Source organism: Leptodactylus fuscus, chromosome 6, assembly GCF_031893055.1.
Source record: "Leptodactylus fuscus isolate aLepFus1 chromosome 6, aLepFus1.hap2, whole genome shotgun sequence".
Taxonomy (NCBI): Eukaryota; Metazoa; Chordata; class Amphibia; order Anura; family Leptodactylidae; genus Leptodactylus; species Leptodactylus fuscus.
The window spans coordinates 68547492-68560005 of NC_134270.1; the positions used below are offsets into that span (position 1 = coordinate 68547492).

A 12514-nucleotide genomic window follows, 5' to 3' on the forward strand; every position below is an offset into this window, starting at 1 on the left:
CCACAGATGTTCAATGATATTCAGGTCTGGGGACTGGGATGGCCATTCCAGAACATTGTAATTGTTCCTCTGCATGAATGCCTGAGTCGATTTGGAGCGGTGTTTTGGATCATTGTCTTGCTGATATATCCATCCCCGGCGTAACTTCAACTTCGTCACTGATTCTTGAACATTATTCTCAAAAATCTGCTGATACTGAGTGGAATCCATGCGACCCTCAACTTTAACAAGATTCCTGGGGCCGATATTGGCCACACAGCTCCAAAGCATGATGGAACCTCCACCAAATTTTACAGTGGGTAGCAAGTGTTTTTCTTGGAATGCTGTTTTTTTGGACGCCATACATAACGCCTTTTTGTATGACCAAACAACTCAATCTTTGTTTCATCAGTCCACAGGACCTTCTTCCAAAATGAAGCTGGCTTGTCCAAATGTGCTTTTGCATACCTCAGGCGACTCTGTTTGCGGCATGCTTGCAGAAACGGCTTCTTACTCATCACTCTGCCATACAGCTTTTCCTTGTGCAAAGTGCGCTGTATTGTTGACCGATGCACAGTGACACCATCTGCAGCAAGATGATGCTGCAGCTCTTTGGAGGTGGTCTGTGGATTGTCCTTGACTGTTCTCACCATTCTTCTTCTCTGCCTTTCTGATATTTTTCTTGGCCTGCCACTTCTGGGCTTAACAAGAACTGTCCCTGTGGTCTTCCATTTCCTTACTATGTTCCTCACAGTGGAAACTGACAGGTTAAATCTCTGAGACACCTTTTTGTATCCTTCCCCTGAACAATTATGTTGAACAATCTTTGTTTTCAGATCATTTGAAAGCGGGCTGTCCATGCTGGGGGACCATCAAACCTAACTGAACTTGAATTGTTTTGTAAAGAGGAATGGTCCAAAATACCTTTATCCAGGATCCAGGAACTGATTAAAAGCTACAGGAAGCGACTAGAGGCTGTTATCTTTGCAAAAGGAGGATCTACTAAATATTAATGTCACTTTTCTGTTGAGGTGCCCATACTTTTGCACCGCTCAAATTTTGGTTTAATGCATATTGCACATTTTCTGTTAGTACAATAAACCTCATTTCAGTCCTGAAATATTACTGTGTCCATCAGTTATTAGATATATCAAACTGAAATGGCTGTTGCAAACATCAAAATATTTAGAACTAAAAATGATTAAGATTAATAGGGGTGCCCAAACTTTTTCATAGGACTGTATATATATATATATATATATATATATATATATATATATGTGGGAAAGCAGTGTTGTGGACTGAAACAGTCAAGGCAGGGACACAAACCCCTTTGTCACACCTCTTTGCTGACGTCAACGACTATGCAAAGTGCCCTGTCAGTCTGAGCACTATTCTCTGCATGTAGCAATGCAGTCAAAGGGGAAATAGCTACAAAGTATGATAAAAAGGAAACATATTGGTAATAGAGATGAGCGAACACTGTTCGGAACAGCCGTTCCGAACAGCACGCTCACCAGCACGCTCCCATAGAAATGAATGGAAGCGGCCGGCACGCGGGGGGTTAAGCAGCCGGCCGCCGGCAAAGTCTGCATGCCAGGTGCTTCCATTCATTTCTATGGGAGCGTGCTGTTCAGATCGGCTGATCCGAACAGTGTTCGCTCATCTCTAATTGGTAATTGAAGTGAAACAAAAAGTTAGAATGCAGATGTCATTGTCTGCTTAGTTTGTCCCAGTACATAGTTTGCACTGAAGATGTGCATAACCAACATCAGGTAAGTATTATAGCGCATAATTGATAACAATGTCATGGACTACATTATATCTATGACAGCGCAATGCCAAGCATCTAAATGAATATAAAATTAAAATATATATACACAGATCCCCTCTAGATCTCAGAGGGCTATAGGGAGATGGCAAAGATAGAAATGCCACTCTACACCAACAGAGATCCAGACAGATCTGCATACGAAGAGTCATTGGATACAGGGGCGTAACTACTGGAGGCGGGATCGGTAAGTAAGGCCACGGGCCCCTGAAAACCACAAACACCACTATCATTATACTCTGGGGTCATTTCAGACCCCCGAGTATAATGATTGGAGGGCTAGGAGAGGTGAGACAACATAAAAAAAATGGTGGTTTAAAAGTTCTTGGTGCAACATAGGCCACGTTCCTTTCACATAAGGCCCCATTCTTTTTCGGTGAAGTCAGAAAAGTGTCTAGGCCCGTGATGCCAGAGAGGGCATGCAGAACCCCTTCTGCTGGCACACATGCATCAAGCTACGACTAAGAGGCTTTTTTTTCGTCCTCGAAACGCGTCAGCTGGTCCCATTAGGAATGTGAACATCTTGACAGCAGCCATTTCATGCTATGCGTCTTGGATTATTTTATCTTCATGTTTATTAAACGCTAAGTTTTAAGGAATACGGGAGTGGAGCTGGATTTTTTTCATTTACTGTTGCTATCACGTCCTGAGCCGAGGGGCACTTCATCCGGGCTTCCTCCTTCCTGAAGAAAGTTTGTTTCTCTCATCATGGATCTTGAACATTCGTGAATCTAGGATCAGTAAGTGGGCTGTGCCCCCCTTTCCCGTATATATTTCACATGCAGTCACCCGGATCACTCACTAATGGGGAATCCGTTACAGGATTCCCCGTTAGTGAGCGATCGCTGCTTTCAACTTGTTGTGCAAATGCACATCCAGCTGAAAGATGTCAGTGTAGGCCACGGTCTGTGTAGCCTACACTGACTGCAGAGTGTGACCTCTGCCCCGGCACTACTATATACATACTGTACTGTATGGAGAGGGGGAACTACTGTGCAGCATTTAATATTGTTTGGAGAGGGGGGCTACTGTGCAACATTTAATACTGTGTGGAGAGGGGGACTACTGTGGAGTATATAATCCTTTGTGGGGGCCACTGAGGGGCAGATTGTACTGTGTGGGGGCCACTGTGGGGCAGATTGTACTGTGTGGGGCCACTGTGGGGCAGATTGTACTGTGTGGGGCCACTGTGGAGCAGATTGTACTGTGTGGGGTCATTGTGGGGCAGATTGTACTGCGCAGGGGCCACTGTGGGGCAGATTGTACTGTGTGGGGGCCACTGTGGGGCAGATTGTACTGTGTGGGATCCCTTCACTATTTATATCACAAAGTATCTGTTTTATATCAGGTGTGATATTAGTACAGGCTGTAATAACATTGCACGGTCACTATAAAACAGATCCTGTGCGATGTAAATAGTGGACATTAACTGTTCAGTACTATCAAATGCAGAGACCTTTACCTTTCAGTACAAGCTCTGTAAAGCCCCATTCACACGACTGTAATTTGTGGGTCTGCAATTGTGGATCCCCAGAGTTGTAAGGTTAAATTGCCGTGTTTGCATGGTGCGATAATTTATTATGTTTTGGGTTGTAGTTTGGGCACTCAGTCTCAAAAAGGTTCGCCATCACCACTTGATAAATGTGGCACACAGAATGCTAGATAGTGTTTTGGTGCAAGTTACACTAGAATTCTGGAGCATTTTGCTTAATAAATCTGCCCCAATATATAGGATATCAATACCCCATAACCCAAAAGCCTCGCATGTACATAGTAGCTTGCACTGTAATGAACAGTATGATATGTGCCTATTAACAATGGTAACACCAATTACACATGATATGTAACCATATGCGAGGAATAAACAAGTATCCTATATGGAAACCTTTTCTCCTTAGGATAGTAATTCTTAAAAAATGTTTCTTTTCACTAAAAATTTTCCAATTTAAGTTTTAAAGTTCTTTATTACAATCTGCGAATGTCTTGAGCGGAACATCGTCCTTATTCTAAATGCCACCTAGTACAGAGCTTTAGAGGAATGTCTGGCATGACAAATAGTGATAAAGTGACCTACAAGATAAAAAGCTGAAGAGCGCTGACTCCCGGCCCCCTGTGTTATACCTTACAAGGAATAGGTCAGTCCTCTCCCACTTTATAACAATCGCAGGTACAATTTAGACTGTTTCTGTCCTGAAAAGGCTGCAGGTAGCTGAGGACGTTACCCCGCACCTCCGCTGAATAAGGTATGGTACACTTGTAATAAGATACATCAGGCTATAGGAATTACAATGTTGGAGTCTTTCTACTTTATTGTAGAGAGATGTAAATGCCCATATATTAAAATTATTGCAGAGCTCATGAATATAGTATTGGTTATATCATGTACAATAAATTCTTGACATTAAATATCTATAGTAATAGATTTCAGTAAACCTGGCTGTCCAGAGTGCAATCTCTTAAAACTTTCATCTTCTCAGATTACGGTTTTTGCATTCGATATACATGAGAAACTCTCGGGTGTTGTAGTTAAATGCTACAATTTGTGAAGTGAGTTTTTAACAAATCTGTTTAGCAGGGACCATAATACAGAATCTGATCTAAATCGGTCACATTGGTAAAAATAATTTCGCTTTTTCAGCTAAATCACGGTTGAATCAGACAAGATATCCTCATGTTTGGTCTCCTTGAAAAAAATTAAGAATTTTCTTGGATTGTAAAAATAACCATCAGCAAGGAAGCTAATTCTTTTTATCTCAAACTTTTCATCCAAGAGAGACTTTGCTATTTACTATGAATTGTCTACATTTCTCATATATCACATAGTAATATATCAGATGTAATCTATGAGTTTTTATGACTACTCCATATCAAGGTCAGCAGCACTAATATCAGCCAAGTAATACATGTTATATATAAATGTTATACCATGCCTTATAATCCACTGTAACAAAGGTTTATTCTCAGCAGATGAATTGCTCAGATACCAGAAAGTAAAGTATTGAGACAGTATATGTATATCCATATGTAAAATTAATATTGCATTTCATAACATCTCCCCACTAGCTCCCATTCATTTGATGCACATGCAGTGGTTCAATTCTGCCACTGTACAGAGAACAGAACTGTCTGCTTCCTGCTCCATTCTCTGTATGCTGCTAACAAGATCTGGCCAATGGGGGTACTGGGTGTCAAACCCGCACAGACCTGATATTGGTGACCTACTTTTAGGATTTTGAGCCCACAAAATCCCTTCAAGGGAGACTGCCACGTTGTGCAGTGCCTTCTTGAGATTTTTAGATATGAGTGACCAAGGTTCAAGAAAATGCTGCTTTATTATATATATATATATATATATATATATATATATTGCAGTTTCTGGTTTCCAAGACATTCTTTTGTCAGGACTATGTTAATGAAGCTCTGTTGTATTGAATGCCATGGCTAACGTTTATAAATTATGACTATGAAGGCCTCATGCTCACCGCTGTATTACAATCATACAGTATGTCCACTGCTCCATTCACTTCTGTGGGACAGACAGCAATAGCCAAGTACAGAAAACAATTTGCCCCATGGAGAACTAGGTTGTACATGCAAACTACTGCTCCATTCCTACAGGGACTTGTAGTCCTCCCCTTCTTCTGATCCCTGGGGATTCCAGTAGTTGATCCCACAGTGATTAGACACATATAACCTGTCTTGTCCATAGGGAATAAGTGTTTTTGAGTGGAAACCCATTAAAGAGAGTCAATCACCGGCGCCTTCATCAGCCTTGCTGGCAAATAGATTAGGGTCACCTAAATAAAATAGTTTTCCCCTTGGGAATCAGTGCCATTGTTCTCTAAGCACCTTCCTCAGACGTCCCATTTTATACAATGGGGAGTTGATATCAGTAAACTGGACATGACTATTTTACATCATTGTAGTCATTGGTCTTTGTAGATTGATTGGCTGCTCATGAGCTACTTTGTTGGCTTTTACAGGTTCTACCTTTTTATCAATACACCAGGCTTTCAACTTATGTCATGATTGAGATAGACTGATACATAGATCCTCTCATGATCAGTGGTGTAACTACTGGGGTGGCAGTGGTAGAAGCTATCACAGGGTCCGGGACATTAGTGGGCCGGGAGGCAGCCGCTACCACTGCAGATTTTTTTTTTAATAGGCCATTATCTGCTGGAGTAACTTCAGCAGGTAATGGGCCCTATTTACTTACCGATCCTGGCTCCTGCTCACGGTTGCCGGAGCTTCCCCTTCTGCGGAGGTGGCTGTGATTGGTAAGTAAGGCCGCAGGCTCGTGAACCCCACAAACACCTCTATTATTATACTCAGAAGAGGGGGGCCTTTTCAGACCCCTGAGTATAAAGATCAGAGGGCTAGGAGAGGTGAGGGAACATAAAAAACACTGTTACTTACAACTCCTGGGCTCCGCCAGGCTTCAGGCCTACTTGGTGATGTCACAGATGTCACGTGGGCCGGGCCTGCGTCCTTATGCGTTGTGATGCAAGCCCAGCTCAAGTGACATCTCTTCCATCATTGAAGATGGCCGACATCAGCTGGGAGTGCACCAGAGCCAGGGAGAGGAAAGTAACATTATGTTTTATGTTTGTATCCTCCTCTGGGACTCCAATTATTATACTCTGGGGTCTGAAAAGAAACTAGTGTATAATAATTGTACATGGGTGGTCCATAATGGGGCATAATACTGTGGGCAGGGGCCATTATGGGGCATAATGCTGTAGGCAGGGGCACTATGGGGCATAATACTGTGTGCAGGGGCCACTATGGGGCGTAATACTGTAGGCAGGGGCACTATGGGGTATAATACTGTGCGCGGGACCACTATGGGGCATAATACTGTGCGCGGGACCACTATGGGGCATAATTCTGTGTGCAGGGGCAACTATGGGGCATAATATGTCAAATGTTCCCCTTGAGGCCCCGCACCACTAGGGAAATTCATTAAGATTGCAAATTTAGTTTAAAAGCTCTTAAAATATTTTGTTATATATATATGTCAGTGTATAAGATTACTATAGAATTTCTGTTCATGACTCATGTATTATAGCAGCTCACATTCTCACTGCCACATTTATGACCTTTCAAAAGTAAGACAAAAAAATATACTATACTTAGCACTAGCAGCTTCCCTGATGTAATGTGCATTGCATCAAGGATGTCTTCTGCTTGGACATGGCAGATCTACCTGTAATGGACTTTCTATAAATTAATTTTTAAAAAAATCACTCTAAATATTAATATTCATATAATTATATATTTTTTTTTTTAAAAAAATCTATTCTGTTCTTTTTTAATTATAACTGTTTCTGGGTAATTTGGGAGAGTCTGCATATGGACACCACCGGTTTGCTTTAAAAACCCATTGAAATGAATGGGTTTTTAAACTGACCGCCGGCAAGTCGTCCCCTATGCAGTTCTTCCTGGCATTTTGCCAGAATTGCAGCACCTGGACAGCGGTGCCCAGTGTGAACACCCCCTAAGCCAAACGTATTTGTCTAGACATCTATGAAAAGTATCAAGTCTTTCCTAAACATTTAAAGAGGACCTTTCATCAGATCGGGCACATGCAGTTTTATATACTGCTGGAAAGCTGACAGTGCGCTGAATTCAGCACACTGTCGGCTTTCCCCATCTGTGCCCGGTGTAAAGCGCTATAGGTCCCGGTACCGTAAGGCTTTACAGTCAGAAGGGCGTTTCTGACACTTAGCCAGGGACGCCCTTCTGCCCAGCAGCGCCTATCGCGCTGTACTGTGGAGCGAGGTGGAACGCCCCCTCCCGCTCCTGATAATACTCGTCTATGGACGAGCTGTGTGAGCAGAGGGAGGGGGGAGTTCCTCCTTGCTCCACTGTACAGCGCGATACAAAATCTGTAACAGGCCCCCACTTACCATGTAATATGTATAATACGTTTATCTTCTTATATTGTAGAGACCATTGGTCTCCATGGCCCTGTAGCAATCGCTACCTCTGTACCTCCTATAGCTATGACTAGAGCAATGCAACCACATCTATATGAAAATTGACATGTGGTAAGGATTTTACATCTGTAACCTGTCAATTTCTACATTTTTAAGTGCGGCTACAGGTAATGATAACAATTCCGGGAGTCACACTGTTCATTTACCATACAGGGTGTAGTGGTGGGTACTGCAGGGGTGCACATCATATGGCAGGTGGCATTGTTATTACCTGTAGTCATGCTGTCTCAGTACAGCTGATCTGCAGCGGTCCTGGCAGTGGGACCCTAGAAACAGTTCCACTGGTGGGCCCTAGACATCCCAGTCCAACACTGTTTGCAATGTATGATCATCACCATAGTCGGTGCCTTATTGAGTTAAAAGTGAGAAGAAAATGCTCTGCTATTTTGCAGTATAGTACCACTCTAGTCCAGTATATAGCCGTCTGACCTGCAGTACCAAAGACATCCCATAGACAAGAGGGGAGCACTTTTGGGCAATAAAAAGACCTTTGTTTCGAATATCATTCAATCCCCTTTATAAACGCACGGTTCTGGGCCACAAAGGGTAAACAGAATTGCGTGAAATCCTGTTTAGTGCTTTAGCACATCTGGCTGCTGGGATATTAAAGCGGCTGCTGCCTGCTCCTGCCCAGACGCCCCAATAGACGGAAATGCTGATTGGTCTTATTGATCAGAGGTGAAATAAAGCACGTCTTATTGCTTTCTGTCTTTACTTCATCCTGTTATAACCAAAAATTACAGTTTCGGATTCTTTTGGGGTTTGGTTAGAAACTGAGGCTTCAAGCAATATTGCTGCTGTCTGCAGTGCAGTGCCCTGATGTGCTGGGTAACAAAGGTATTTACGGACTGGAATCTCCTTATGTATGTTATTCGGCTTTGTGGTTACTGCAGTGGTTGTCTATAGTGTTAGCTGCTGATAACGTTACTTTTAACCCCTATTTTACAATCCCTGTATATTCTTATTATCAGAGTAATTTCCCTGACAAACCGGCAGAGGTATATACAAAATTTATATTCCATGCTATTGTCATACAAATCCACCACAGTAAAGGGGTGTCTGAGTTTATGTACATCATTTCTAATGCAATGTTCTGCAGCTATCTTCTACACTATGGTGCTCAAGATCTCTGTTTGGTGTCAATGGATGAGAATATTCTAGTGCACATCAACATACTGAAGACATGTACAGACTGTGGGGGAGATAGGCTCAGCGGTAGCAGCAGCGGACCCAGACAGTCAGAGACAGACACCAAAATCAGTTTGAACAGGGTTTTACCCCTGTGCGTTTATTTTGCAAAAAGGTTTAAAGGTGCTGGCAAACAAAATAAACAGGCCTTTACTTCAGGCAAAAACAAACACAAATACCTGCCCGGCTAGGCGACTAACTATACAGAAGCACTCTGTCTATACGTGTGGCTTGCTTCAACCACACGGACAAAACAAATCAACAAAAATACAAGCTGTGAAGCACCCACTGGTCTCACCAGTTTTCAGTTGGATGGACAGGACCTGGCTCCACCACTCTCCCCCAGGAACTGCCCAGGACAGAAGTCTGGAGAGGCTTTATAGGCCTGTGATTAGGCCTAACTGCTCCCACCTGTACATGAAGGCTCCTTCCTACAGTGGGATGAGAAGGGGTTAATACAGCCATATGCTTTACTACAGCTCTTGAAGCCCTCACTCACCAGACATATGAGAGGACTCTGGGGGAGATATAGCGTCCTTCCAGGACTTTTCCTGTCACTTTCTTACAAGACCTAGGGGCTTATTCACACAATTGCCTCTGCAAACTGCAGACAATAATGATTTGATTCTTGTATTCAGCAAGTGTATATGTGAATGTGTGGAGGTGCTCTCTCCATTGTAAAGGGGGAAGGTTGGGAGGACTGGCACAGGGGGGTAAAGTCTAAACTAGGGATTTGATGTAACTGTGCTACTCCAAGGCAATGACGCATGCAGGGTCGCTTCATTTTGTTGGCAACCCTAACAAAAATATATAGACTGAGGGTTTTCTCATTAAATTCTCCAGTAAGTAAAATGGTTGATGGGGTAGACTCCCCACAAGATGGCTGAAGAGGAGGCCTAGTTAGGGAAGGTGCCTAGAGAAAGGGCATGGTGGGGAAACAAACAGACCTATTTTGATCTTTACTATGTTCTTTCTTTTATGTACTTCACTGATTACAACTAGGCGTAGGGGTGGTAAGGCCTGGTTCACATCTGTGTTCAGTATTCCGTTTATGGAGTCCACATGGGACCCCCGATCGGAATACCGAACGCATTGACAGGTGGTGAGCAATAAAACACACGGAGCCCATTCTAGTCTAAGGGGTCCATGTGCTTTCATAAGCTCACCGCTGGCACTTATACCACAAACCACAGTTTGTGGTATAAGTGCCAGCGGCCGCTCATTATATGGCAACAAGCTCCTTACACATCCAGTGAGTATTGGGATTTTTTTTTTCTAACAATAGAAACATATAGCAAAAGATCATATATCTGATATCCAGGCTAGAGGCAACCAACAGGGTACTCTTCAGGGTACTCTACAGACTTTTCTATTGCACAGATTTCCCCAATAAATGTATCATTTACTCTAATATTGTACTCACATATATCTTCATTGTATTCCCTCATAGAAAGGTTTATTTGATTCAGAGAACTCCTTAGTGCGTTATTTTTTTTTGTCAATTCTTAAAGGGGTTGTTCACTCTGAGCTATCCCTTTTTGTTAGAACAGTTTACTAATAATAATGAGACCCCATGCTGCCCTACAATTACATGTAATCTATGAGGAAACTTGTATCCAAGTTAAAGGATTACATGGTGTCCATGTCCCTGGGCTGTTAATATATGTGCTAGATCCTCCAGAACAAGAGATGCCTTTCACAGCACTTTCCATTTTACGCTAGGTTCACACATGTATTCAGGTTTCCATTCGGGGGGTCTGCTTGGGGACCTAATCTGCTTAAAAAAGCAGACTATAATGGACTCTGCTGGGTTTCCACCTGGTTTCTGTCCGAAAAGGGTGAAAAATGCAGAGAGAAAAGCGTGTTTGCAGAATGACTGGTGATTGGGGCCCCTGCAGAGTGATTGAGAAGATGGGGCCCAGGAAGAAAAGATATTGGTTGGCCTGACTCTGCACCTTTATGTCCTCTAAGCCGCCCAGTGTGCCTACAGTATATAAAAAGTATATCAAAATAAATTGGGTACTTTCCTAAATAATCTACCCACTATATTATAATGTCGCATATCCTGATTGAGATGCGTATAAGTATCTGAGTGAAATACGATGTGTGTACTGTGTCATTCCAGGGTGAGCTCAGAGCCCACCTGGCTCAGGGGCCCACTTGGGGATTCACTTGATCACTTGTGGGCAAGTTTTCCGAGCCTGATGGTGCCTCAAGGATTGGGATATGGTATACGCCTCCTACATGCTACAAGCCTTTTGTGCAGTCTATACACAGACATTTAAGTATTTGCACTTGGAATAGCCTGTCTGTCCCAGATGACTTATAGTTGTATTGTATTTTACTTACAAATATTCATTTACTCAATATTATAATGCTACCCCTAAATGTCTGCTCCTTGTTGCTCCATTCATTATTATTCAGTCCAATACAGACATTGATTTATCAATCTCTAGAGAAATTCTAGCAGCTCAATAGATAGATTCAGTCTGTGTTTAATAGAAGGTAACCTCTGTTTAAAAGTCAGGAGCCTCAAAGAATTGTACAAGTATTGGCAAAGCACACAGTCTTATCTGCCATTTGAAGGGCATCAGTGCCCCATGGGCTGTACAAGTCAGCAAGTAAATTTAGCAGATGGAAACACAGCAGAAAGTTAATGTCTCTTATCTGTCCTCTGCTGTAACACGGTTAGCCAGACCAAATATGGAGCTGAGAATGAGGCCTGAGAGGTAATGATGGATATTAGGAGATGGGACTATTTACTGTATCACTAAACAAACAAAGTCATTCACTATGTGGGACGCTTATCTTGACATGTCTATGAGTAGCACATTCACTACCAGCTATCTAGAGGACAGGGGCTGCTGAAATGTAAAAGACACATAGGAGGTCAGAGCTATGACCTTACAGCAAAAAAAGGAAAAGGATAAAATCACATAATAATGAAGTTTAACAATATACTGTATTTTAATACATTAAAATGTATTAAGAAATAAAATTATTAGAAATTCAATTGTGAGCGCCATGAGAATAGGAACCAATGTGAATAATGACATTCTGTATACAGAGCTGTTGTAAAACCAGCATGTTTAGTGTGGATAGCACTGCAGCCTTGCAGCGCTGGAGTCCTGGGTTCAAATCCTGCCAAAGACAACATCTGCAAGGCGTTTGTATGTTTTCCCCGTGTTTGCATGGGTTTCCTCCCACACTCCAAATACATACTGATAGGGGGGAAAAAAAACCTGTATATTTAGTGTGCTATACCTTCTCGGGAGTGAGAGAAACACAAAAAAAGTATTATGTTTCAATATTTGTAATCTTATGATTCTTATTTCTATTTGTCTTTCAGATCAAGCTAAGATGTCTTATGGGTAAGTATTTTCTACCAAGCCACAGTATTCTGCATTCCATTTTACTGTAGCTGATCATTTTGATATCTTATGTTTTTGGGGTCACTTCTTTTGCACTAATCCAATAATACATATGCTTAAAAGTCTTATAGTAGGGGCAGGGG

At 42.3% G+C, this 12514-nt stretch overlaps 1 protein-coding gene across 1 annotated transcript in view; it reads left to right on the top strand.

The window, feature by feature from the left end:
• Positions 1 to 12514, top strand: part of TNNI3 (troponin I3, cardiac type) — a 40333-nt gene that overhangs the window by 8506 nt on the left and 19313 nt on the right. The window contains exon 2 of the mRNA XM_075278061.1: positions 12350 to 12371. Coding sequence (XP_075134162.1) covers positions 12350 to 12371 — 22 coding nt within the window. The remainder of the gene's footprint in view (positions 1 to 12349; positions 12372 to 12514) is intronic.